General features: G+C 34.9%; 1 protein-coding gene across 1 annotated transcript in view; it reads right to left on the reverse strand.

The window, feature by feature from the left end:
• Window positions 1–25,724, reverse strand: part of LOC128984682 (ubiquitin carboxyl-terminal hydrolase 32-like) — a 101,059-nt gene that overhangs the window by 46,330 nt on the left and 29,005 nt on the right. Inside the window, exons 13-17 of the mRNA XM_054404024.1 lie at window positions 24,482–24,619; window positions 23,651–23,801; window positions 21,958–22,130; window positions 4,635–4,791; window positions 1,848–1,989 (exon numbers count right to left, since the gene is read on the reverse strand). Of these exons, the coding sequence (XP_054259999.1) occupies window positions 1,848–1,989; window positions 4,635–4,791; window positions 21,958–22,130; window positions 23,651–23,801; window positions 24,482–24,619 (761 nt within the window). The remainder of the gene's footprint in view (window positions 1–1,847; window positions 1,990–4,634; window positions 4,792–21,957; window positions 22,131–23,650; window positions 23,802–24,481; window positions 24,620–25,724) is intronic.

A 25,724-nucleotide genomic window follows, 5' to 3' on the forward strand; every position in this document is an offset into this window, starting at 1 on the left:
AGTCAGTTACATCTTGACACATTTGGGAAAGTTAGTCAAAAATTCTAACTAGTTAGAAGTTATTAGTTAGTTAATTTAAAAAGTAACTGATAGAAGTTATTAGTTAGTTGAAAAACTAACTGATAGAAAATAAAGTTAGTTTTTGTAGAAGTAGGCCTAGCTGTTTGTTGGGCAGTTGTTTGAAAGGCTTTCGTATGTAATGAAATAATGACACATCTTGGTATGGTAACTAATCTATACTATAATATGAGTAAAGTTTGCGCACAATGATTTAAAAAACGGTTCCTACGATTTCCTCCAAATAGTTAGAAATATCTTAGTTTTAGGCTAAAAACAATATCCCTACCAGGCTCTGTTCTGGGAAAATTCAATTTTTCGTCAAAAACTTATTTTAATATTTGTCTTATGGACTGTCAAGTAGCTATGACAGTGTTACGAAAATGTAAACAAATGGATTGTAACATAAGCTTGTAACAAATCATCTACAGTACAGTAGCAAATTACAAAATACAGTACAAAGGAAAAGGAATGCTATGAATTCTCTGAATGCTATTGAGCATTGCTTATATAATACATTTGGATTGTATGATGTATTACTAACCAAAGGATAATTACGACTGTTTAAAAACATTAATTTTACAGCAAAACATTATACACTGATATTGAATTAAAGTCTAAAGGAAAGGCCAAGGACGTTTTGTAGTTTTCGACGATGTGCCGCACAAATTGGTGCGTTATTACACCATCCCGTAGTTATCGTTGCGACGTTCCGTGATCCCAATGGCTAACGCAATAACAACGGTCAACAGATAAGTAGATAACAGATATCATGAGTTTTATATAGAAGCTTATTGTAGAAATTTTATAAATTGCTCATCCACATGAAAAAGTTTGTTAGGTAAATTAAGGATGAGTGGATGTCTACCGAAAACAAATTGACTTTACAACTTAATTAATCGAAGTAAAACTGAAAATATTTGTAGACTTATAAGTTCTATTTTTTTTACCTCTTGAACAAATGAAACACCTTGAGCAATGCTCAGTCTCCTATTACTTTTGTTTTAATCAAAAATTTTCACTTTTTACATTGCTACAACAGAAACAAAATATTTGACTTAAAACTTGTCACTGTCAGATAATAAACATCAACTGAGGACAATGTTTTACACTTATATTAACTTGAGTGTATAATCACCAAACAAACATTCCCCCTTCCCACCCCTCCAAGCTTGGGGTGTTGTTATTGGCCGTCACTGCCCTTCCACGGGCCCACTGAATACCAAAGCAACTGGACTTTGACTTTCTCTTTCCCCACCCCCGCGTTTTTTGTCAACAAGGGCGCTGACCCCTCACGACCGCACGCAACCCTCACTGATCACATAACATAAATAACCCGTATTTAAGATACTTTCACCTGACCAAAACTATTCGTTAGCTATAAATATAACTGAGTAGAAGTTATTTCCAGCACTTTTAAAAAACTAACAAATAAAATAGAAGTTAACAGAAAGAACTAATGAATATTGCTATTCGTAAGAAATTCTATTCGTTATTCCCAAGTATGCATCTTGAACATGTGTTTATGACAAGTTTATATATTACACCAAGAACAATCTATACATAGACAATTGGATGGTTATCTTATGGTAGGCTACAAAACAAATTTTTATTTAAGCACTTAACACTAGAATTTAGGCTAATATCTAGACAAAACTATAACGTAGTAACAATTATTTGAATAAATTCAAACTAAAAGAAAACATTACTGTTCACCAACAAATTGGCACATATAATAACATATACAAAGACTTAAAAAATCTGTTTGAGGCACATATGCCTAGGTTTACCTGTTAAGTTCATACAGATGGAAGTTGTTAAGGAAATATCTGGTAAGTATTCTAGTATTGCTAACACACTGGAGTGCAGAGTTCATGAAACAAGTATTTCCCAAGTTGTTCAGTCCCGTAGCACCCTTTTCAGTGGCCACAGCTGAAACAAACAAAGAATAAATAAAACTTAAAATAGAATAGACCACAATTAGCTTTAAAATTGAAACCCCGTTTTTGAACTTAAGCTATGCACGCACTACGGCTTGGACGGATGTTTGGCACGGCAAATTTGAAAAGTTAATAACATTGAATGTAATATGAGTGCGCCCACTACAGCGGGACGGCCGGCAACGGACGTTTGGCAGCTTCCGCCGTTTGTTAAAAAGTCTGAGAGACAGAACTCTAGGACATTTCCGAGCTGCCGTACCGACCAGGTGCTGGTCTCATGGTCACCGCCGAAGTCGGACTCACAGTGCTGTCATCCGTGCCGTGCTGCCCTAGTGCGCGCGTAGCTTTATATACATTTAAAAAATGTTATAGAATGAAATCTCAGGAGTATATCAGGCTGCGACCTAGGATGGCAAATATCCAGGGGTGTCAAATTTCCATGGAAGAAGTGTAAAATGCCAACTGCCACAAAAAAAAAATATGTAAATCCCATACAACTCAACTTATATTTGGGCCATATAACTTCATACCAAATGTATGTGAGTTGATATGTGCATGGTAAAGCTTAAACAATATCTCAAGGGTACAACATTTTGACAGATTTCTAAAGGAAAATAAACCCGAGGAAATTTTATGTAACAATTCATCCGTATGGAGTCACCATGATGAATTTTCATCAAGCAATAAACCCAAAAATGTTGTCACCTTTACCTGAGTAATTTGGAGATAATTTACATACATACATCATACAGAATTCTGGACTTTTCTTTTGTGCTGTACTGAAATTGAGTAATAATTTAAGTAAGTATAAGTAAAGTAAGTTTAAGTTTAAGTATTTTTTTTTATAGATAACAAATTGTTTTGGACCCACTCTTGAAACACACTATAAGCCCACTATTAAAAAAATTACCAGAAACTAACAAATTTGCATCATCAGCATATAGACTCAATTTTGCCATTTTATCTGTTAATGCTGTTGGCAGACTTTTAATATAACAAAGAAATCAAATGCGACCAAGAATCGAACCTTGAGGTACACTATATTTGATACACCTCAAAGACGATTTTATAATTCACTAATGGTTAATTCATGGCATGATAATAGATTTTAGATAAGCATGGCAAAATAGATAATGGTCTGTAATTAAAGGGTCCTTATTGCTACCAGATTTATATAATGTTTTAGTAAAAGAGATTTTTAATTTACTTGGAAATAGAACATTGAACTAACTTATAACTAACCTTCCAAACAAAATTGTTAAATATAGTGAGAGGTCCCATACATTGTCTGAGACGATAATTTAACTGGTCTGTTGCGTTCCCTAACTACTTATTGAAAATATCTTAACTCTAAGACATTTTCTGAATGAATTATTCCTAAGGTTTCAACGTGGTGATTTTTGCATGTCTAGGAAGAATTACCTCGTTAAGCAAGGTAATCATAATTCTGGAATTTATATTTTTGCAAAATGGGCCGAAAGCCCGGCTTCCCCAATTTGTTAATACCAACAGGCAAAAATGTGGTTCGGGTTCCACTATAAACTGTAGGTCCCTTAGTTGTCATTAGCTGTATGAGCTATTAATCAACAGATGAGTCTAAGGAATATGTCGACCTTAGTTACTAACAAGACTAAAAGATTGCGCCACTCATCCTACACTCATTTCCATTCATACTTAGCTTAAAATACCTACTTTGTATGGTCGCCATTTCAAAAGAAAAAGTATGAAAAAAAGTTATAAAAAGTAAGGTTAACTACAACTTAATATATAGAGCTTATCCACATGGAAGATACAAGAGTCATGGCGGTGTTGCAATTTGTTTCAAGAACCTTCTAAAACAAGGAGGAGGGGTTCTCGATTCGGTCGCTCCTTGACCGTTTCTAACACAAACAAGCTGCAGACCGAAAGCGGGGCGCTGATCGCGAAATTATGCGATTTTGTTGTGTGGCACTATATAAAATAGTGGCACTCGTAACAGAACAGAGTGGTAATTTCCTGTAGGTTCTATATCACAGTAGTATTTCATTTACAAATCAAACTTAATCTGTTAAGAAAGGGCTAACATAATTTAGGCAAAAGATACTTCAAATGGTTTACAATACCTGCATATAGTAATCCTTTGTTGCTCATTTAGGTAAATAGTTTCGGTTCTTGTTTTGAACCATCATCAGGCCTCAAGGTGTCAGGTAATCACTTCATTCGAAGGTCGTTACCAAACAGAGTTCAATAAATAAAACATATAAAAAACACGATAACACAAAACTGACACACATTACAAAAAACACGAAGGGACATTGACAATCGATCGTGACCGGGCTAAGGTAAAGTCTAGACTGGTAGTCCAAGTGGTCTATGACATTGTCTCTGTCTTCTTATCCCTGGTGCGTGTTCATTCATTCATTGTTTCCCTCCAGTATCCTAATAGCTGAATAGAGATTTATTGTTTTGAGGCCTGATGATGGTTCAAAACAAGAACCGAAACTAGTTGCCTAAATCAGCAACAAAGGATTACTATATGCAGGTATTGTAAACCATTTTAAGTATAATACAGTAATCCGGAGGCTACACAACTAGTTTAAAAATGAAGTAGGCAAAAGATGTTCTACAAGCAAGCATATACATTGGTTCTCAACTTACGTTGTTTTGCTTTGTCATTGGGAGACATAGACAGAGAGCCTATCTCCTCAGGCCATGTTTGGTCTTTGTTTCTAATTTCAATCAGCAATTGGTCTTCATCACACACTCCAAGATCTTCTAGAGTGGCTTCCTCCTCCTCCATCAACAACATGTTGTTCTGCAAAATACACAGTGACAATAGTATATCAACCATCAAATTACTATTTATTAAAGTAGGCCTATCCGATATTGAGTACAGTACGTAGTGGTTTTGGCGAACAATTATAGCACTATTCAAGTACTTTAAATAAAACATGAGACTTAATGTTTTTTTTTTTTAACTCATTAAGCCAAAAAATTAAAATCTACAAGGTTTATGGGTACATAGAAAAATATAACATCACACATAACACAACACTAATATTTCGTGCTATATACTTCATATAGGACCTCTTGAGCAAGTAGATAGATGAGAAATGACACTTAAAATTCAAAACTGTTGGCAACACTATGAATTATAACAGTACCGGTACTGAATTTTGACTAACATTTCTCAAACGTATTTACTCTTGGAAGAAGTCCTGTACTAGGAAGACACATCTGTGTTCTTTTTTAATGTTCTATTTTTTGTGTATCAATAGTTCTATGGACTTCAATTTTCTCAGGTACAATAGCTAAAGTGAGTTGCAGCAAACTATACCCGTTTACAAACCTGACTAGGTAACTTGTCATTACAACCAGGACAAACACAAATTAGGAGAGTGGAACTGTCATGGCTGGTGGGCAGAACGAAGATATCTGTCCAGTCTGTAAAAATGCTGTTTTAGATGATGGTAAAGGAGTTTTCTGTGAATTTTTCTGCCGTAAATGGTATCATTCTGAATGTGTGCTAATAAGTTGCGAAGAGTACAATTATATGAGTTTATTAGGTAAGAAGTCCAAGTGGGCTTGTAGTGCATGTGAGGTTAGGTTTGAAAAAGTCATTGAGAAGGCTGAAGATGTCGAAGAAATTAAGTTAAGTATTTTGAATTTACTTAAAATTGTTAACAAAGTTGTTTCTGATAATGCTTGTATCAACAACAAACTAGATTTAATATTGGATTCACATACAAAGCCGGTTGATCCTAGTGTCAATATTGGCCTAGAAGCTAATATATCTAGTCAATTAGTTTTACCTGAGTCTTTCACCAAAGAGGAAGATCTTGCTGTACAAGTAACTGACTTTCCATTAACCTCTCAGGAGTGTATAAACTTAGACCTAAACAACACCAAGTTATCTGATAGGCCTACAGTGAAGGCCAAGTCCTATGCCCAGGCTACACAAGGTACTGGAGATAGGGCTACCGCGAAATCTGGTAATCAGGAGTGGAAATACAAAGTGGCTAAACAATCCCGACCTAGCAATAGAAAGCAGTCTATCATTATTGGGAGTAAGTTAAACGATTCCAGTAATTCCCAATCTAAGGTTAGGGCGGTTGAGAGGAAAAGTTGGCTGTTCGTTTCTAGATTGGCCAGTGACACTAAACCTGATGAAATTACCTCATACCTCCAAGACAGTAAAATAGCTGGTGAGTGTGTAAAATTAAATACTAAGTACGACTCGTACAGTTCTTTTAAAGTAGGAATATCTCCAGCGGAGATTACCAGGGTTCTCGATTCGTCCTTTTGGCCAGTAGGTACCTTAGTTAAGGAGTTTGAGGTTAGGCCTAGACAAAACCGAGACTACGTGCCCTCTCGTACTTTTTTAGGGAAAAGGATGTGATCTGTCAGCCCAGTGCTGCTTGTGAAAATATCTTAAACTTTTGTACTGTAAATACCCAAAGCTTGAGAAACAAAATTCCTCTTTTAGAAATTCTGTGCATGGAAAAAAAAATTGACATTCTATGTATTCAAGAGCATTGGATGGTAAACGATGAAATAGACTATTATAGTAAAATTTCAAATCTCAACCTTGTATCCCACTTTTGTCGTTCACGCCCCTGGGGTGGTGTGGCATTGTTTGTGCGCAATGAACTAACCTGTATACCTTTGGACCTGAGTAACTTTTCTATTGAAGTACAAGGTGAATTTGCAGCTGTAGCAATACATGAACTATCTCTTGTTGTTGTTACCATGTACAGGTCACCAAGTGGTAGTATTGTCACTTTCTTAAGACTTCTGAACCAATGTCTTTATTATCTCACCACTCTTGGTCTCTCTGTGGTTATTGGAACTGACCATAACATAGATTTACTAAAGCCTACAAGTGAGGCTCGTGATTTTTTAAACCTACTACGTAGTTTCAATATCTATAGTAGTATTATTGAGCCAACAAGAGGTAAAGCATCTCTGGACACATTCTTAACCAACTTTGACTGCTGGAACTATCGTGCTTGGGTTAGCAGAGACCAGATTGCTGACCATCAACATGTCATCCTAAGTTTGTCTACTGGACCTAAATTTGACTTGAAGGGGGAGGAACTGTTAGCTGGTAAACTTAGTTTTAAGGTTAGCTTTAGGTTACTCAGCCCATCAAATGTTAAGGCATTTCACGATGTGTTGAAATCATATCAGAATTTATGGAATGAATCTCTGGCCTATCTTCCAGCTTGTATGTCATTTACATATTTTTTTGACAACATTAAGTATGCTTTTGACTCTTGTGTCCCCCTCAAAACAAAGATAACTGATAGTAGGCCTACTCAAAACAATAAAATTAAGAAGTCTGGTAACTGGTACAATCCAGAGTTGTCTAAGTTGAGAGATCAAGTAATCCTAGTTAGCGATATTTCAAAAAGTAGCCCTGCTCTCATACCTTATTTAAGGAGTTTGAGGACTGATTATAAAATAAAAGTAAAAGAGGCAAAACAAGCTTACCTTGCCTCATCTATCTCACAGGCCCCTAATCCCTGTAAAGCAGCTTGGGATTTTATCAAGGGAACTAGGACTAAGTCAGCTCCTGTTAGTTGTGAATTTGCTAAAGCAGAGGATTTTAATGAATATTTCCTTAACTCTGTGGAGGAACTTGTAAACAGCTGTAGCACTGTAAATAATATTTCACAAGGGGCTAACCCCAATGTAGACAGTACTGGATGTAACCTGGAAAAGGTTCCTATGGTTCCCTTCGACTTTTCTTGGAAGCCTGTTACTGCCCTTAACATAATTAAAATTGTTCACAGTTTCAAGCAATCTAAAAGTAAAGATTACTTTGATATGTCAACTGATCTACTAAAAGGTTTTGTCCACTATGTTGCAAATCACCTTGCAAATGTGATCAATGCTTGTCTGAAAGAGGGAATTTTTCCTGATGCAATGAAAATATCCAGGGTAGTCCCAGTGTTTAAGAAAGGAGCCCATGACAATGTCAGTAGTTATAGGCCTATTGCTATTATCCCCATATTTGCCAAAGTGTTTGAAGCTGTTATGCTAGAACAGTTGTACGAGCACTTTGAGGACCATCGCCTGCTTGTGCCAGCTCAGTTTGGTTTTAGGAGGGGCAGGTCTACTGTCTCGGCAGTGGACTCCCTTCTCCAGACTGTGCTCAACTCACTCGAAAATAGATTAAATGTCTCAGTTTTGCTTTGTGACCTTTCACGAGCATTTGATTGTGTTTCACACAATATCCTAATCCTGAAGCTGGAAAGATATGGCGTACGCGGCGATGCACTCAAGGTGCTCAGATCCTATCTTAGCAATAGACAACAGGTAGTATCTTGGAGAGGTAGAAACTCCTCTCTTTTGTCTGTGAATCATGGTGTTCCTCAAGGCTCCATTTTGGGCCCATTTCTGTTCCTTGTGTCTATTAATGACTTGTACTACCATGTGTCTGGTAGAGCCATATTTTATGCTGATGACACAACCCTGTTTGCCAAGGATCCCATCCTCAGTATTTCTAGATCTAAGGTTGAAAGCCTTCTTGTCATGGCCACCTCATGGTTCAATGATAACAAACTTGTTTTGAATGAGTCCAAAACCCAATCAATGACCTTCAGTCTGGACATGGCATGTGAAAAGACTGGACCTGTGAAGTTATTGGGCTTCACTCTGGACCCACACCTCACCTGGGGAGACCACATAGAGTCGGTGTGCGGTAGGCTGAGCAGGGTCATATTCCTGCTCAGAAGACTGAGTACTGACTTGTCTGGGGAATTCATTCAAGCCTCTTATTTTGCTTTTTTCCACTCCATCATTATTTACGGAACCAGGCTCTGGGGCCATTCTTCTGGTGTAAGTAAAATTCTAGTGTTGCAAAAGGAGGCTGTCAGGGTGCTGAGTGGAGCCCAGTACCTGGAACACTGCCGTCCTCTGTTCCAACAAAACCACATCATGACTGTATATAATGTATATATCTTTCAATGTCTTTTAGAAATTAAGGCAAATGAAGTGCACCTTTTGAGAAACAACCAAGTACACAACTATGCCACAAGAAATTCTTTAAATGTTTTTGCACATAGACACAGGCTGAGCAGAACAATTAAATGCTTCCCTGTTTCAGGTTACAGATTTTTCAACCACCTACCAGTAGCCATAAGGGACTTGCCTATTTCAAGGTTCAAGGCAGTAATGAAGGACTGGTTGACAGAAAACCCTTTTTATGACCTGTCTGAATTTTATAAAGTAGGACTACCAGTTTTGTTATAGGTAATGCTCATGCACTGACTGCCTTGCATGGCTATTTTCTTGCCTGTTTTTTTTTTGCATGGTTTTGCTACAGTTTTGTTTTGCATGGTTTTATTTGTTTCCTTATTATTATATTTATCTAACATGCATTCATTTGTGAATCAAGAGACTATTTATTATTTAATTACTTTGTATTGTATTGTATTGACTTAGCCTATTGCTTTGCTTAATGGCCGAATAAATCATTGAATCATTGAATCATTGAATCATTGAACCCAAATGAAGCAACAATGACTTGAATTAGATAGATGGATCTTACAGATTTTGTTAATCTGTTTTAGCTCTTGATGTAAGTATTAATTTTAAGTAGGATACACCATTGGGCCAAAGATATTCAAATTTATAAATCTAGGGCTGCCTGTGGTATTTTTTTTAAATATACAAATATGAGCCTTAATTTCTTTGGTACTTTGAAATCTCTAATTCATAGTTCATTTGTATGGTTTAGAATTAGTTTAGGCCTATCTGAACTATATTTCAAAATATCACTATTGTTCACAACCGGGTAGCAGTTCGCGATTAACAATTTAAAAAATAATTTAGACCTTAAGTTATGCCCTTATCTAAAAAAAAACAAAAACAAAAAACTATAATCCTAAGATTGCTAAGTCAGATAAAAATATTTTAACAAATCTACGAGGGTTCATACAGTTCTAGTGATAATAAATATTGCTTCACTTGTGGCTGATGTACAAGTGATAAGAAACAATAAACTGACATTGGCAATCAGTACTGAGCCTTAGTTATCTTGTTAATAAGAGGGCAATTGATGGATGAATTAGTTACTGTCGAGAATCTAGAGCTAGTAGACCTATATATTGAATATAGTTAAGTATAAGCTTATGTCTACTAGAGAATCCAGTAAGTTATTTGTTTAGTTTAGGATCTCTAAACTAATTTTGAAAATCTCATTATTTGGCCCACTTTGATCAAATTTTGCCCCTGGTAGTTATGGGGGAAACGCCTATTTCACCTGGAAAATCAAAGTTGAAAATTGTAAAAAGCACTGAAAATTGGCATATTATAAAAAAGTAGTTTTTGCGAAATTCCCATACAGTAGAACCCCTCATATCCGGCCACCACGGGACCAAGCCCCTGGCCGGATAACAATTTGGCCGGATAAACCAACCTACTATGAAAATGACAATTCATACCTAATACAGTAATAATAGGTAATCAATATATGCAATCAAAAGTATCATTTAATTCTGTTCTGGGATCATTTTTAGAAAAATAAACATGTTTGTAAAAAGGAAAAAAATATTTGTAGGTTAAAGTCATTACTGTAAGTAATGAATGTAGGCTACAAATATTATGATTCCAGGTAACAAAACATATTAAATGGAGGTAAAAATGACAATAAATTGTATAAATTGTAATTGTTTTATGGGGTAAAAATAAGTTTTTCGCATTTTTAACCCTAAAAACATAATTTTTTGTGATTTCTTTTGAAACCATTTTGTAGAGCTTCAAATAACAAAATAATTTAGTATACCTATGTGTTATTATAGGCCTACACATAATGGCGACAAAGGAAATTCCAAACAATTTTCATTTTAAAATTCCTATGCTATTCTTAAGGAGAATAAGTAGGCCTAAACTACAAAGTTTGCCTGTTAATGATGATCAAATTTGGAAAACACATTTATTTTACACTTAACTAAGTTTATTAACATTTCACAACGACAAAAAAACACTTGTTAACCCTCCCTGTAGCAGCAAACCTAAGTACTTTTTAAACTTACTCATGCTATTTAAATAGGGAATAAATGTGATATTTTTAAGGAGATATTTTGCTGTAAATCCAATTAGGCTAAAGGAAATTCGCTTAGTCTATGGGTTTGCTGTGGTGGGGGTATTTGTTCTTTAGGTTACGAACCCATCTCGAACTCTGAAATTTTTGAGGGAAACCCCAATTTTCACCCTGAAAATCACCAAAAGTGATCAAATAAAATTATTTAATCTTTTATTCACTTGCTCAAAATGGCCCAAAACATAAAACTAAAGAGAAAAAAATTTTAACCTAAGCCTAGGTTAGGCAAAGTAAATTAAATTAGATTAGAGCAACTGAAAGTAAGTTACTAACATAGTTTAGCATATTTCAGTACTGTAACTTATATTGCAAATTTGAAAAAAAAAATTGTTTTGGTTTAGGATACCCAAAAATAGGTAAATTTCGACATTTTATGATTTTTTAAACCTGATTTCCAGAGTGAAAACAGCATTTGTCGAAAAATTGCCCAAGGGAAAACCCCATTTCACATTATGACAAAGATATGATAATAAAATTTTACGATGGCTATTAACAAAAATTCATTAAATAAGCTAAATCCTGCATATAAATATGCAAAAACATCATTTTATCCAAAAAACATTTGCAGATTTTTAGCGCTTTTCACGTGTTAGGGTGAAATAACTTACTTATGCGTTTCTCCAAAGTGCCACACAAAAAAGTGTTCAAAATGGGCTAAATAATGAGAACAAAATGTTTTTGAAAATCTTTTGTAGACCCTAAACTAAGACGGAAACCTCGTCTAGGCTTCAAGCCCAACCTAATATTTTAGCTGTAATATGTTTTGGATAAGTTAAAACCAATAAAATTAAACCCAATCTTTAAAATCAGTCACTAAGTTTATGGCTGTAAAAAGTGTAGGCCTAGGCCTAATAATTAGACCTACATTATAATTATTAGTTTATAATTAGTTAAATTATTTTAATTAGTATTAGTATTAGTTTAATTAGTTTATATATTTATAAGTATTATTAATTATTAGTTTGATCAACTTACCGAATTAGGATTGTTTTCTGACATTGGACAGTTAATATTGAAAAGGCAAAACCTAATGAACTAAGCTTCAATGAGCTCTTTATAGGTTTTCAGTAGGCCTAATTGTGTGTTGTAAACTATTAAGCTACGATAGGTTTCTAAACCCAAATTATCAAAATTACCATACCCAAACGGAATCACGCATCTGGAATTTATTTCTTTTCCTACACTTTTCTTAAAAACAAAAACTAATAATTTAAAAAAGACATTTTTAGTCTTACTATCAACCTTTTCCAATCGGAAATACTAGGTATTTAAATTTGTCTTCTTTGCGGTTTGGGTAGTCAGCTGTCCAATTGTTGGAATTGTTGGTCTTATGCCACAGCCGGTTGTATAACATTTCTCAATGGTTGTTAGGGAAGAGGTCATGGTCCTACAACAGTTTCAGTCCAGTCCCAGTAGGGTTTCGTTTCGACTCCCTGGACTGAAACGTCACCAACTATGGAATGGAAGGGAAGGGAACAGGGATGAACGGGATACGGGATGAGCAAGTGTCAAAATCGCCGGTTAGTTGCTTTGCTTAGCAGAAAATAAACAGGTTTATCAGAGGTTTGTTTACGAATTCCTTATAATTTATTACAAAGGGAATCATGAAATTACAATTATATTTTAACGCTTTATCACGACAATAAAAATTATGTAAAGGCTATTGTATTTTGACGACTACGGTAATATGGTTTTCCATTTCTGGCCGTACGGCATAACCTATTTCTCAGTGTGAACAATCATAAGTTACTGCCTTCTGCCTTAAACCCGTTTTATGATTTTACATAAAACTAAATGTTAAGGTTATATAAAACTTAAAAACCAAGGATTAATAAATTGATAATGACGGTTCTGGTTTATCTGTTGTGCAATAATTTTGCCGTGATCGCGGGATCAAGTCCAGTACAGTAGTTGGTTGGTACCTACCATAAACAAGGCTTATATTAAGTTTGTTTACGACTTTATTTATTGCTGGGGTAATGATGCAATCATTATGACAAAGATATGCTAATACAATTTTACAATGGCTATTAAACTATTCGTAGGGCCTATATGTTTATTTGGATTCCCACTTCCAAGTTGTGCATTTTGTGATGTAAACCATTTAGGCGATGGCCTACTTACTGTTAACTTAATGGTTTTATTTTGAAATTTTATCTAATCTGCAATGCATTTATAGCTTAAATACTGTATATCTTTATTGATATTGTATCTTTTAATTTACACAACTACAAGCATTGCTGCTTCCCATGTTTGTTTTTATTCCTCAGAATAAGTAGACTAAGTTACTGCCCTAAAATCATTTAGGCTGATTATGTTTTTGACCTTGTCTATTGTTGATTGTTAAGGTTCATGTTATTTTTTGTTTATTATATTTGTTTAATAAATTGATTTAATTTATTTATTTACGGTATAGGGCCTTAACATTTTACAATAATTTATAACATATTTTTATTGTCTTAAGACAATAAATAGTTTGCCAATAAATAAATAGGCCTAATAAGATTAACTTAGTACAACCGTATAACATAACAATATAGCGAACCAGTTACATATGACTAACTTATTGTGTTAGGCCTACATACAAAAGGACAGTATGCTATGACCTTGCTATTTCATAACCTCAATGTTTGCCAGTAAGTGCTAAATAGGGCCTTCTAACTAATTAGGCTGTACTTAGTTTGACTGAATCTTTTAACTCTTTTACAGAAAAGCTGTAAAATATGCTGGGAACCTATTTCCTTTATTTCCAGAAAGAGCTTTGTAACAGTTGTATTCATCTAGAATGATAAACCTGTAATAAATTTTGAAGTTAAGTTAAATGATAATTGTAGGCTATAAGAAAGTTTAAAACCAATGCTAGATAAACTGAGATAGGTGCTTGTTCTGGAACGTTTTGAGGGGACATCCAACTTGTCGAATTTATCAAGCCAATAAAATCCATTTTAACCAATAAAAATTGCATCACTAAAAATAGTTTGGTTTGTTCCTTATATTTGTTTAGATGAATTGTAAGAGGCCTACCATTAACTTATATGATATTTATCCTGTAAACTTATCTTTTGTTGCATTTCTATGGGGTACACTTCCATATCTGTTGGCACAAACAACCGAATGAGTAATATTGATTATTCGATTGTTTAATTCGATATATCGTTTGGTTAGTTAGGCTAGGTTAACCTTACCTAACTAACCAAACAATATATCAATCGATATTTTCATTCGGTTTTTTGTGCCAACAGATATGGAAGAGTACCCTTTCTATGAAAATAATGTAATTATTCCGAAAAATAAAAGAAAAAAAGTATGGCACCATGGTAATGAGTTAATTATTCCGGTATCGAGATCAAGGATCAATGAATTTTGGTATAGACACATCTCATGACAGTTCAAGAATCTAGGAAAATTTATTACACTCATAGAACCTGAGTTAACCAAAACAGACTGATAAAAATTTGCTTCTTACACCTCACTAAATATTTTGGTTTGGTCTTATATTTATATATCAAAATTTATTCAGGAAAAAACATTTTGTGTATATTATGAAATCAGGTCCCTGCAAAGCCCTCAAGCAGGGACCATCGTAAAATGAAATGAATATTAAACCTTACTGTACACTATACATTATATTGAGACATGACATTATACCATTGTTATTGTTACAGTTTTTATAAATGAATTACTGTACCTTTGAAAAAAAATCAAGCTACTGAAGTCTGAGTTTATATACAGGGTGTAAATTAAGTATGGGAACAAATCTGTATTTGTTAAACCGAAATAGATAGAAATATTCTGTAAAAACAGTTTTAAACACCCACAACAGGATAGGGGGTAGGGGGAGATTAATTTTGTGCAACTCATTTGGAAGAGTTTGTCAAAAGAAACAATGATGCAAACCCGTGGTAGATATCTCATCCCTAGCAGAAATGGCAGGTATTTCAAAATTTGATTTATGTGAAATAGCACCAATTTCACGAATATGGAAACAAGTCTGTGTTTTTTTAACCAAAATTGATAAGTGAATCAACTTTCTTAATAAGCTGATCCATCTTCCCTGTGAGTTCAGCAATTTGAGTTATTAATTGAACCATGGGACCCTTGATAGCCTCATCGCAATCAACCCTGTTGCAGTTCCATTTCAGTTTCTTATTTCCCGCAAACTTTGCATACTCAGTAGGTGGCATCTTGATACAATCAATGTGCAACCATCGTTCACAGTGACTGTCGCAACCTATGGCTTTTTCATCATCCAGCACCTATTTCATACAAACAATACAGGCTCCTTCAACGTTCATCATGGTGATTTGATTTTTGTATAGTATAGCTTCTTAAGACTGATTTGAAACAGATAAGTCTGTGCCAATACAGATGCAACTGGAAAGACAAATCCTTAAATGCGTTTGTTGGTAGGCATTATAACCAATTGTACTATTTGTACTATTTCTAGTAACAACAATTGATCAAGATGGCAGTGGAAAAAAAGTTTCATAGATCCATTAGCATATGATTTTGAGCTGCCAACCAGACCAAACGAATCTGTATTAGTGACGTCACAAGAGTGACATACAGGTGGTTGACAGAATGACGGATGTGATTGAGATGTTAAGCTGGTTTAATCCTGTTAATTCAAAATTCAGTAGTGAATTAGATTAGGTGTTTGATAATAGCTGTTAGATTTGTTATTTAAAAAGACGGAAGGCCACATAGAACTCACGGCTCAAAGCAGAAACAATGCAATATATGTAAAGATCATACAAGTGGGTTAATCATAGGAAAAAAGCAGTTTAATGGGAGCACAATTCACACTAGAACCAAGCAAGCGGCCATCTTGAGCACAAAAAAAGAAGTATTATAATACATTCCTTTTAATGGGAGCACAATTCACACTACTGTAGGCGAGAGTTAAGAAGTCCTCTGAGCCAGAGTAATATGCAGCAGTGTTTGTATGTTGCCGCGCGGTATTTGCAGGTGTTCTTTTGGTTTTAACGCAGTGGATGTGAGCCCTGACTGCCGCGTGGAACATGAGTAACCCTCTCAACCCGCCTAGATCTCAAGTAGCAAGCGCCTGCACTTTTAGAATAGGCCAGGACTCAGGGGACTTCTTAACTGTCGCCTACAGTAGAACCAAGCAAGCGGCCATCTTGAGCGCAAAAAAAAATAAGAATTATAATTCCACTGAATGTAGGCCTATTTGACTTAACCATGTTTTGTGTTTGTTTATTTATGACTTTTCTATGAATACGAGAAAGGAGATACGAGTAGTTTATTTTATAAATAATGCAAGTATGACTTCAAAATAATGATTATATAATTCCAAATGATTATATAATTTCCAAATAGCACTTCATTATGTTATGATTTTAGGGATTGCCTGTTTTAACCGACCTTTGGAGTTATCCGACCTAGGTCCGGTCCCTTTAGGGTCGGTTAAGAGGGGGTCTACTGTAGATTGTAATGATGGGGGTCTACTGTAGATTGTAATGATGTAAATATAGACATTTTGTGACCGCCATTTTGTTTTGGATCCACCGGTTTCAATTTATCTTAAATCAATATTTTTAGTGTCACAAGGTCTATAAAATGAAGGGTTACTTAATTCCACATCCTTCGATATTCAAAATTTTTAAATGGTGGATTGGGTGCTTTTTTACATAAATCAAATTTTTGTATACAATGGCTGTAAAGTTTAAGATCAAATAAAATGTGCAAACTTAGATTCATACCATATTCCTTAAAAGAAAAAGTACCGGTAGAGCAAAAATTAAATTTAGTTGACTATTATATAATTTTACCCGTTTCAACTAGGGGTACACCTATGGTTCCAGTACTGAGACGTAATGGTAAATTGTGCATTAGTAGAGACTGAGGTAATCTTAAGTTCATATCTAGAAGTAAACAGACATACTATACCTTGCATTAAGATAGTTACAAAATATTGTCCGGCACTGGAATTTTTCAAAGATTAATTGAACATTACAAGGTATCCCCGGTGTAGGTTAATTTTTAAAAATAATATTATTGTTACTGAAGCTGACACCGCTGAACACCTGTCGAGACTATGAGACAAGTGTAATAAGTTGAAGACAAAAGGGTTAACCGTTAATAAAGATGTATTTTTTCAGCGATAGCTTACAGTATTTAGGGTATGTAATTAGACAAGATGGCTTTGCTATTTCCAAAGATAAAGTCAGATCAATTGTTAAGGAACCAGTTCCAACTCAAGGGTTTCCTAGGTGTAATTAATTAATTACTATTCAACGTTTGTAGCAAATGTTGATACCATTCTAACACCCTTGTACCAATTACTAGAGAAAGAAATAGTTTATAAATGGTCTTGTAGCCAATTGTAAACCACTATTAGCTATACTTGGTCCAAAAAAGGAATTTCCAGCATTTGCAGCAAGCAGACTACAACACTACAGGTTACTTTTTACAGGTTAAGGTTACAAAATTAATTATCGTCACAAAATCATGGAAACACAGATGGATTTTTTAGACTACCACTAAATTTAAATTATGCGAATAAATGTATATATTGATTATATAGGAACATATTTTAAAAGTCTATTCAAGTTCCATTACCGACAGATTTAAATTATGTGCATATGGAAACTAAATAACACAGTGAGTTAAACAGAATCTTTTGTTACATTTTGTATGGTTGACCAACTATTCAGGAACTTAAATTAAGTGACTATGTATGTATCTTCAAACTAAAGATTAAAATTTACAATTTTTGAAAACAAAGATGTGAATTTAGCACTAAATAGATTTTTGATCTCTACTCGTAACACAGTTCATAGTACTACTTGTAAATTCACTGCCAAACGTATGTTTAATCAACCATTAAGAAATAGGTTGGATTAAATGAGACCTTTTAATACTTTTAATACTTTTCAATGAAATGGCGACCATACTAAGTAGGTATTTTAAGCCAAGTATGGATGGAGATGAGTGTAGGATGAGTGGCGCGATCTTGTAGTCTTGTTAGTGACTAAGGCCGACATATCCTTAGAAACAGCTGTTAATTAGTAGCCCATGACCTAACATTCAATCAACAGACCAGCTGGTAGGTTTACAATGAGGCAGTAAAATTTGTTGTGACAATAGCAGAAACTATGTATGATCTTGTGACTTCACCATCATCAACTGTTCCTGCTTCCTGTGTCGTCACCAGCTGAGCTGACCTGCCAGTACTCTCTGCCTCTTCAACTGAATTTTCCCACTCTTCACAACTCAACGATTCCCTTCCAATCCAAACGTCATAAGCCTATTGTTTCCAATCCCCATTCATTACTCGCTGTCAGCTATGTCACTTGTCACAACAAATACTAGGCGCCATTCACAACATGATAGGAAACCCAAAAAAGGGTTGATTTGTAATTGTTTGGAATGTTCAATTTTGGGTTACTGTTTGTTTTCAATACTCAATACTGACATTTCAACTTGAGTGTATGTGTGCTGTACGTTATGTAAACGACTGGTTATTTAAGTCTATTTATATTGGACTCATAGACACAATCCGGAAAAAAACCTCCCGTTTTTCAAAAGATGATTAAAATTAATACTCTTATTTTTAAAAATTAATTAATACAGTAGAACCCCGTTCACCCAAATAAAGGGGGGAGAGCCATTTCGGATAACCAATTTTTTGGTCAATCTGTCATATGTTAAAAATAGCCTATGTATTATCACCGTGTGTAAGAATAATGAATTTAAAACAATGTCTATATAATAAAGTGTTTTTTTTTAGCTACAGAAATGTTACAATGGGTTGGAAAATACTTTAAACAAAACAATTGATAATTCATTTTGATAGCCCCAGGATTGTGTTTTATTGGTAAAAAAATACCTTGTCAGACAATCCTTGACATATATTGTAGTGTCAAAATTTACTTGCTTCATGTTTCCGTGGTTCTTCAACTCCACCATTGTTAGGCACACAAAAGGATCCACTTCTTGAGGTGTCGTCAGAATTGTTACACACATTTATCACAAACACAAAACGATTAAAAACAATAACTGATCGGCCTATCAATTTAATCAATCAACGGCGCATACAATGCCGTGGGCCAATTGAAGTTATTAATAGCTATTTATCTTACAAGTGTAGTAAGAGCGTTTTTACATCACGCAGGTGAATGTTGTGCAACGAGCGGAAGCGAGTTGCATAATTTACCGAAGTGATGTAAACACGCTCTTGCGTAACGTGTAACGTACAAGATTTTACCTGACCTGACAATGTACAGGAGGTTACGAACAATATTTTTCATTATCCATTTCACTCATCTTCTAACAGTAACGTTAATTTACAAACAAAAGCTAGGTTAAGAAAATTCTTCAAAACATAACAATAAAATTCAAGCGCACAGCTGATTTCTAGCGTTGAAAGTCGTTGGCTCCATAGAGGTATATTTTTTAAGTTAAGCATTCAATGTTATTTAAATGGGTTTCATTACATCACCGAGTGAGTTTTTTTCAACTTTACATCACTCGAGAAGTAACGAAGTTATATACATCACGCTTGGGATAGGGAAGTTTAACATGGCGGGTTAGGTAAAGCATATTACACTATGTGTTACTTATATTTTAGTCCTGTATTATTTTATAAAACGGTTTCGGTTAACCTGAATTTGGTTAACCGGGGTTCTACTGTATATCATTTTACAATATTTGTTTTTGAAAACTATGGCTGATAAATGGTGCCCTCCATTGTTGACACATTGAGATTTTTTCTTTTCTGGAAGTTTAACATAGTTTATTGTGCCATATTCAGTGAAATGGCAGTCACCGCTTGGGTGAATGCGTCCTTAAGTGCTTCAGGAAAAAAAACATAGGGTGACCAAGCAGGCGATGTGATGCCTCTTCCTAAAGAGAGTCGTTTAGGAAACAACTCTCTGAAAATTGCTAGGAATAGAAAAAGGAATCAATATGAAATGTGTGCTATGTCCCCTTCTTGTTGAAATAAGATTTCTTGCTATTGACTGACCTCAAATGTTTAGTAGGTCTGAGGAACTCAAATCATTTAACAGTAGCGATTTGAATTTGACCATACCGTTAGCCTAACTTTAGCACTAATAAGGTTTCTTACCTGGCTTCTGTCTCCGATCCTCGGTAGTTATAAGAAACTACAGCTGTTTCATGCCTGTAGTTTCTTATAACTACCGAGGATCGGAGACAGAAGCCAGGTAATATAAACCTTATTAGTGCTAATTTTAACGATCCAGTGGCCAACCATCATGAAAAAAGCCTAACTTTAATAAAAGGGGCTGTGAAGTGGTCGTTGGTGAAGTTCCTGTGGGTTTTATGCAGCCCAGTAGAGGGAATCTTGTTTATTTACAGTACATGACAAGTGGAAGTGGTCACCATTATCAGACAAACACTAAAAAGCGTGATTGGGTACTCTTTGTTTGAAGTTCATTGTTGGTGATGGTGAGTTAATGTTGTTCAAAGGTTTATTGCGGACATTTTCCATCACGATTGTAAAAAACAATACACAACGTTTCGGGATCTGGAATCTGATCCCGTCCTCAGGTGAAAAAAACTTAACTAACACATTACAACTAACAATACACAAACGCCCAACCTAAGTTGGAATACACTACAGAAGGTAGCAGTCAAACACACAGTGCATATTTTTGACTGCTACCTTCTGTAGTGTATTCCAACTTAGGTTGGGCGTTTGTGTATTGTTTGTTGTAATGTGTTAGTTAAGTTTTTTTCACCTGAGGACGGGATCAGATTCCAGATCCCGAAACGTTGTGTATTGTTTTTTACAATTGTGATGGAAAATGTCCGCAATAAACCTTTGAACAACAGTGATTGTGTACGTTGTGAAGAATGTTCTCGTAGGTAGCCCTGCAGATTTCAAAATCTCTTTCACTTATTTTTTAAATAGTAACTTCGTAGTAATCTTGTATGGATGGATTTGTAGATCTCTTAGTAAGATTAATGTAAGATTGCCGATAAAAATTGCATTCCTACCATTTTTTATAGCTGCTGTCTCCAACACTGTATCATCAGCATAACTCACAAAGCGGACACTCAAAATGGGGGGGGGGGGTGTTTTGCCAGACCCCGTTTATATGTTTATGATAATTAAAATAAATATTAATTTTTAAAATAAAAATAAAATAATAATTATTAAAATAAATTAACCTTTTAAACGTAAGGGTAGAAGAAATGTTGTGTATCAACTCAAATTTATTTTATATTGTCTATTTATAATTCTCCTGGTTACTTTGATTTAACCTGCCAGTTTGATCCATGTACCGTTAGATCATACAAAGTAGCGTCTATGGCCTGATCCAAAAAACTAACCAAACCACATTGATTGTTCTACCACACCACCTTTACCACTGCTACCACGATTACCCATCCTACTTTGTAGTCGTCTTCCTACCTCACTGGCTCCTGTACTTAATGAAGTTTTTTATAAAATGTGCTTTTTTTTGAGTACTCACACCTTCACGCTAGGTCCAGATGCAACAGAAAACTTGACAATTATAAGATACAATACACTAGCAATAGTTAGTGACTCGACTCGATACTCAAGTACTAGCATCCGATACTATCACAACTGAAAAATTCACTACTCACCCACCCCAAAGGTTATTTTACCACTTCGACGGCCAGCGGTACTGGCCAAAATGCTCGTCTTTTTTAAACCAATTGTTATGTTATTGATGTCCACTTTTGGTAATGTCTAGTGAAACTTTGAAACAAAAATAATTCTGAGTTGGTAGGAAGGCACCACATGAAGGCTGGCCAGCTGATACATGAGAAAGGCAGTCAGTATTACAGATTTGAGATTATGCACTATTTTATGTTAATTTTAATTTCACACAAGTAGTCAGTTGAACTAATACATACCTCGTCTCTGTAGAGCCATAGACGCATGTCATCTGCTCGGAAATGAAGCCTTTCGCATAGGAAGTCGTAGACTTGATTGACAGTGGCCATTCTGCTGAATGTAGCCAAGTAGGCGAGATAACGCTTCGGAGCAGTCGGCAGGTTGGATACATATGCGTAGCCTGTTGTACCTACTGACATAGAAAGTATTCAAAGTCATCTGGAAAGTATACAGCTGTGCTAAGGGATTCTTAAATGTAATCTTTAGATCAGTAGTATCCAAGTAAGGATGCTACTTTTGATTCTCTCAGTCTCCGATTGAGCCTGATGATGACTGGTGTGACAGGTTGAAATCATTAGCCTAAACAACATTCAGTGTGATTGAAAAGGAATGGTGTAATGTATTTTTTACCATTATAGATAAAGTAATGAGATTAGGTATATCAATAATACTCATAAATGTCTACTTTTTAAAACGATTAGTAATTTTTTATCCCCTAAGGGGGACAGCCATCGAGAAGTCAAACGTCTTAGTTGGAAGAACACATTGCCGCAAACCCAAACTCGAAAGGACAACCAAGTAAAAAATGGCAGTTGTTTAGATATTACATATTTCTTGAATCTGCCATTTTGAATTCTTGAACAACTGCCATTTTTTACTCATTTGTTCTTTTGAGCTCAAATTTACGGTATTGTATTCTACTAATAAAGACCTTTAATTTGATGTGCATATCGACCTATTCTTAAGTTTATGATTTGATTTTCTTCCGAATTCTAGCGGGCCTGAGGAGCTGGCGTATAATAGCATTGCAAATTCGATGAATCTTTGAATAGCTGTCATTTTTGACTCGGTTGTCCTTTCGAGTTTGGGTTTTCGGCAATGTGTTTTACTAACTAAGACATTTAATGTGATACCAAACTTGACCTATGCTGCTATTTAAGAATTTTGTGTGACTCCTCGTGGGCTATCTAAGGGATAAAAAAGTTTTAATAGCTTAAAATAGTAGACATTTATGATATTTATTGATATACCAAGTCTTATTACTTTATCTATAATGGTAAAAAATATATTACACCGCTCCAGAATTTTTCAATCATACTTTATATTTTACACTTTCTTACTTGTGTTGAAATGAAATTAAATGAAAAATGTCTTTATGTAAGAAGAGGTGAAGTTAGGACTTGCAAGTCGGAGGACCACTTAACCTCTAAAACATAAATAAAACTATACACTTATATAAATAAAATGAATTAATCTTAAGTATGATATTATACGGGTTAACATAATGAAATAATATTTACTAATCCTAAAAAGTCCATTACTATTACTTGTAATATTGAGGTTCACAAAGTCAAGGTTACGAGTATTCAATCAGGATTGGAAAATATTATGATCAGGTTAAATATATCTTGGAATGAGAAAGTGGCAGCTATCTACTTTAAAAGTACAGGTGGCTATAGAACATACAGAAGTCACAGATAAAACACACAATATTTCGTCCCCTGAGGGACTTTTTCAGGGGTAAACAAAGAGATTTCTTGTTTTGCTAAATATTGTGTGTCTTATGGATCTTTTGAGTGTTCTATAGCCTAACTGTACCCCTTCTGAGGTTGCTAGCTGCTATTCCTTCATTCTACAAATCAAAATCCTGCTCTAGAGTCTTAAACAGATATACCTTTGCAAATGTAAGCATCTAGTATAGATGATACTTACTAAGTGCTGCTGCTCCGTAACCCCCGACCATACCAGACCATGTGTTAGGCTGCTGAGGTAGCCTAACAGGTTGGCTCTGGTGACGGAGCAACTTTACTGTGATGGGGTACAGCTCCAACTCAACCTGGCTACCCCCCTTGGGCAATATAACCTGGCAAAACACACTCAAATACAGTTGAGCCCCACTTAGGTCTTGTTATTGTAAACATTTAGTAAAGGGCAGTGGCAGATTAAGACCATTAGCGAACCATCACAATTCCTTTAGTTTTTATTTTGATACAGTATTGTTTTATGGGGTTAATATTGTTAACTTTTTGACCACAAATAATTTTAGTTGGACATGGATTGAAATATATTTGTTCAAATGTGGTAATTCATTGCCAATCACGCCATTGAGAAAATTGCAAACCAAGTAATCTACAGTCAGACTTTTAGGCAGCGTAAAAAAACTCCCTAACAGTGTGCAAGCCAAATCGCAGCTAAGGACAACAGGTGCCATGAATAGGCCAAAGAAACTTTTTTGTAGGTACCTCAATGTTACACAGTTCATTGAAATAATTTATGAAAATGGCTGCATCACACAATATTCTTGAGAGGGCAGAATGCTGCACTAAACACATAGACTTTCAAGTTATCAACAATGACTGAAAATTGGTTTTGAAATGTGTCAGTTTTCAACTACATAGATTTAAGATTAACCTGACAATGTCCAATGCAACATTTTTGTATGACTAGTGACAAATATAAATCTTGAACTATAAAGGTTTCCAAAGACAAAAATTACATATTAAAATAATTAATAAATTGTACACATCAAAAGTTTTGAATTACCTGGCGGGGTAGTGCAGGGGACCCTCCATACCACTGAGAAAGAGCTTTCCACAATGAATCGGGAACCAGTTCAAAGTCTCGGGATCGAATCCCAAAGTTCTTCTTGAGCTTTCCTCCCTCTCCAGTCAGACTATTAACCTGTAAATCAAATATGCCAATGATTAAAATAAAAATTTCTACCAAAAAGTGTAGTCTCTGACACTTAGTATTAAATATGACAAAAATTATATAATTATGAATAGTTTAGTTTTAAAATTATTTCTTGGGCTACCTATGATAAAGTTAAGAAGTAGAATACTCCATTGAAAAAATTAGGCTGTTTTAGGGGAAGAAATGCATCCCCTCCACTTGATCCTATCTTTAAAACAACACGTCAACAGCTGAGGTTTGCCGAAACGTCTATCAGCTGCAACATATACATTAACCAAAAAAGGTAGTGGGGGAATTTCCATTCAAACCACCTAAATTTTGTGAATGGACTATAATAAGTTAGTCATAATATGAGTCACATTAATTGACATGGCATTAACATACCAAAATCGAGTGTTTTATGAATTTTCAAGGACCTTACCTAGCAATTTTCAAGAATACATTAGGTGTAAAATAAGGTTAATTCTCATTTGCCTACCAAAGGTCTTCTTTTTAGGAAGTTTAGGTTAAAGTTCTTGGTTGCTCTCACTACGATCGTCAATTTATTTGGTGAGCACAGGGGTACATTATCTTTACCATCCTTTTAAATTTTGGAAACTTAAACTTCGGAATCACATGGCGTCGCCCGGTCACACTGACCCGATAGTGCCGCTCTCAAGTGGATTTTTACTGCTATGTGCGACCGGAAGATCAATTCTGACTTCGTCCGTTGTTTTTGTTAAGTTACTATCTGAATCTGGAGAAGCAGATTTTCGGTATTACATTTTCATATTGATAATTATATTTTCAACTAGTACAAAATGACGTTTTTCTTGATTTTTGGCAATATTTGCAGCCGATGCACAACCAGAAGATCTTAACATATAATACTATTATTTAAACGTCAATTCCTTAGTGTCTTGTAGTTGAGATTTTAAACTATTACATATTAAAAATCGAAAATTTAAAATATGAGTTTTTAATTTTTCTCTCAAACCTTAGAGCACATGTGCAGCTGGAAGATAACAACCAATATTTTTACCCTGTTTTGGTCTTACAATTTAGCAACTTTTCGAAGGTATTACAACTCGAAAAAAATATATATATTGATTTT

Source organism: Macrosteles quadrilineatus, unplaced genomic scaffold (assembly GCF_028750875.1).
Source record: "Macrosteles quadrilineatus isolate MER2022 unplaced genomic scaffold, UCM_ALF_1.0 Scaffold_1__1_contigs__length_201487025, whole genome shotgun sequence".
Taxonomy (NCBI): Eukaryota; Metazoa; Arthropoda; class Insecta; order Hemiptera; family Cicadellidae; genus Macrosteles; species Macrosteles quadrilineatus.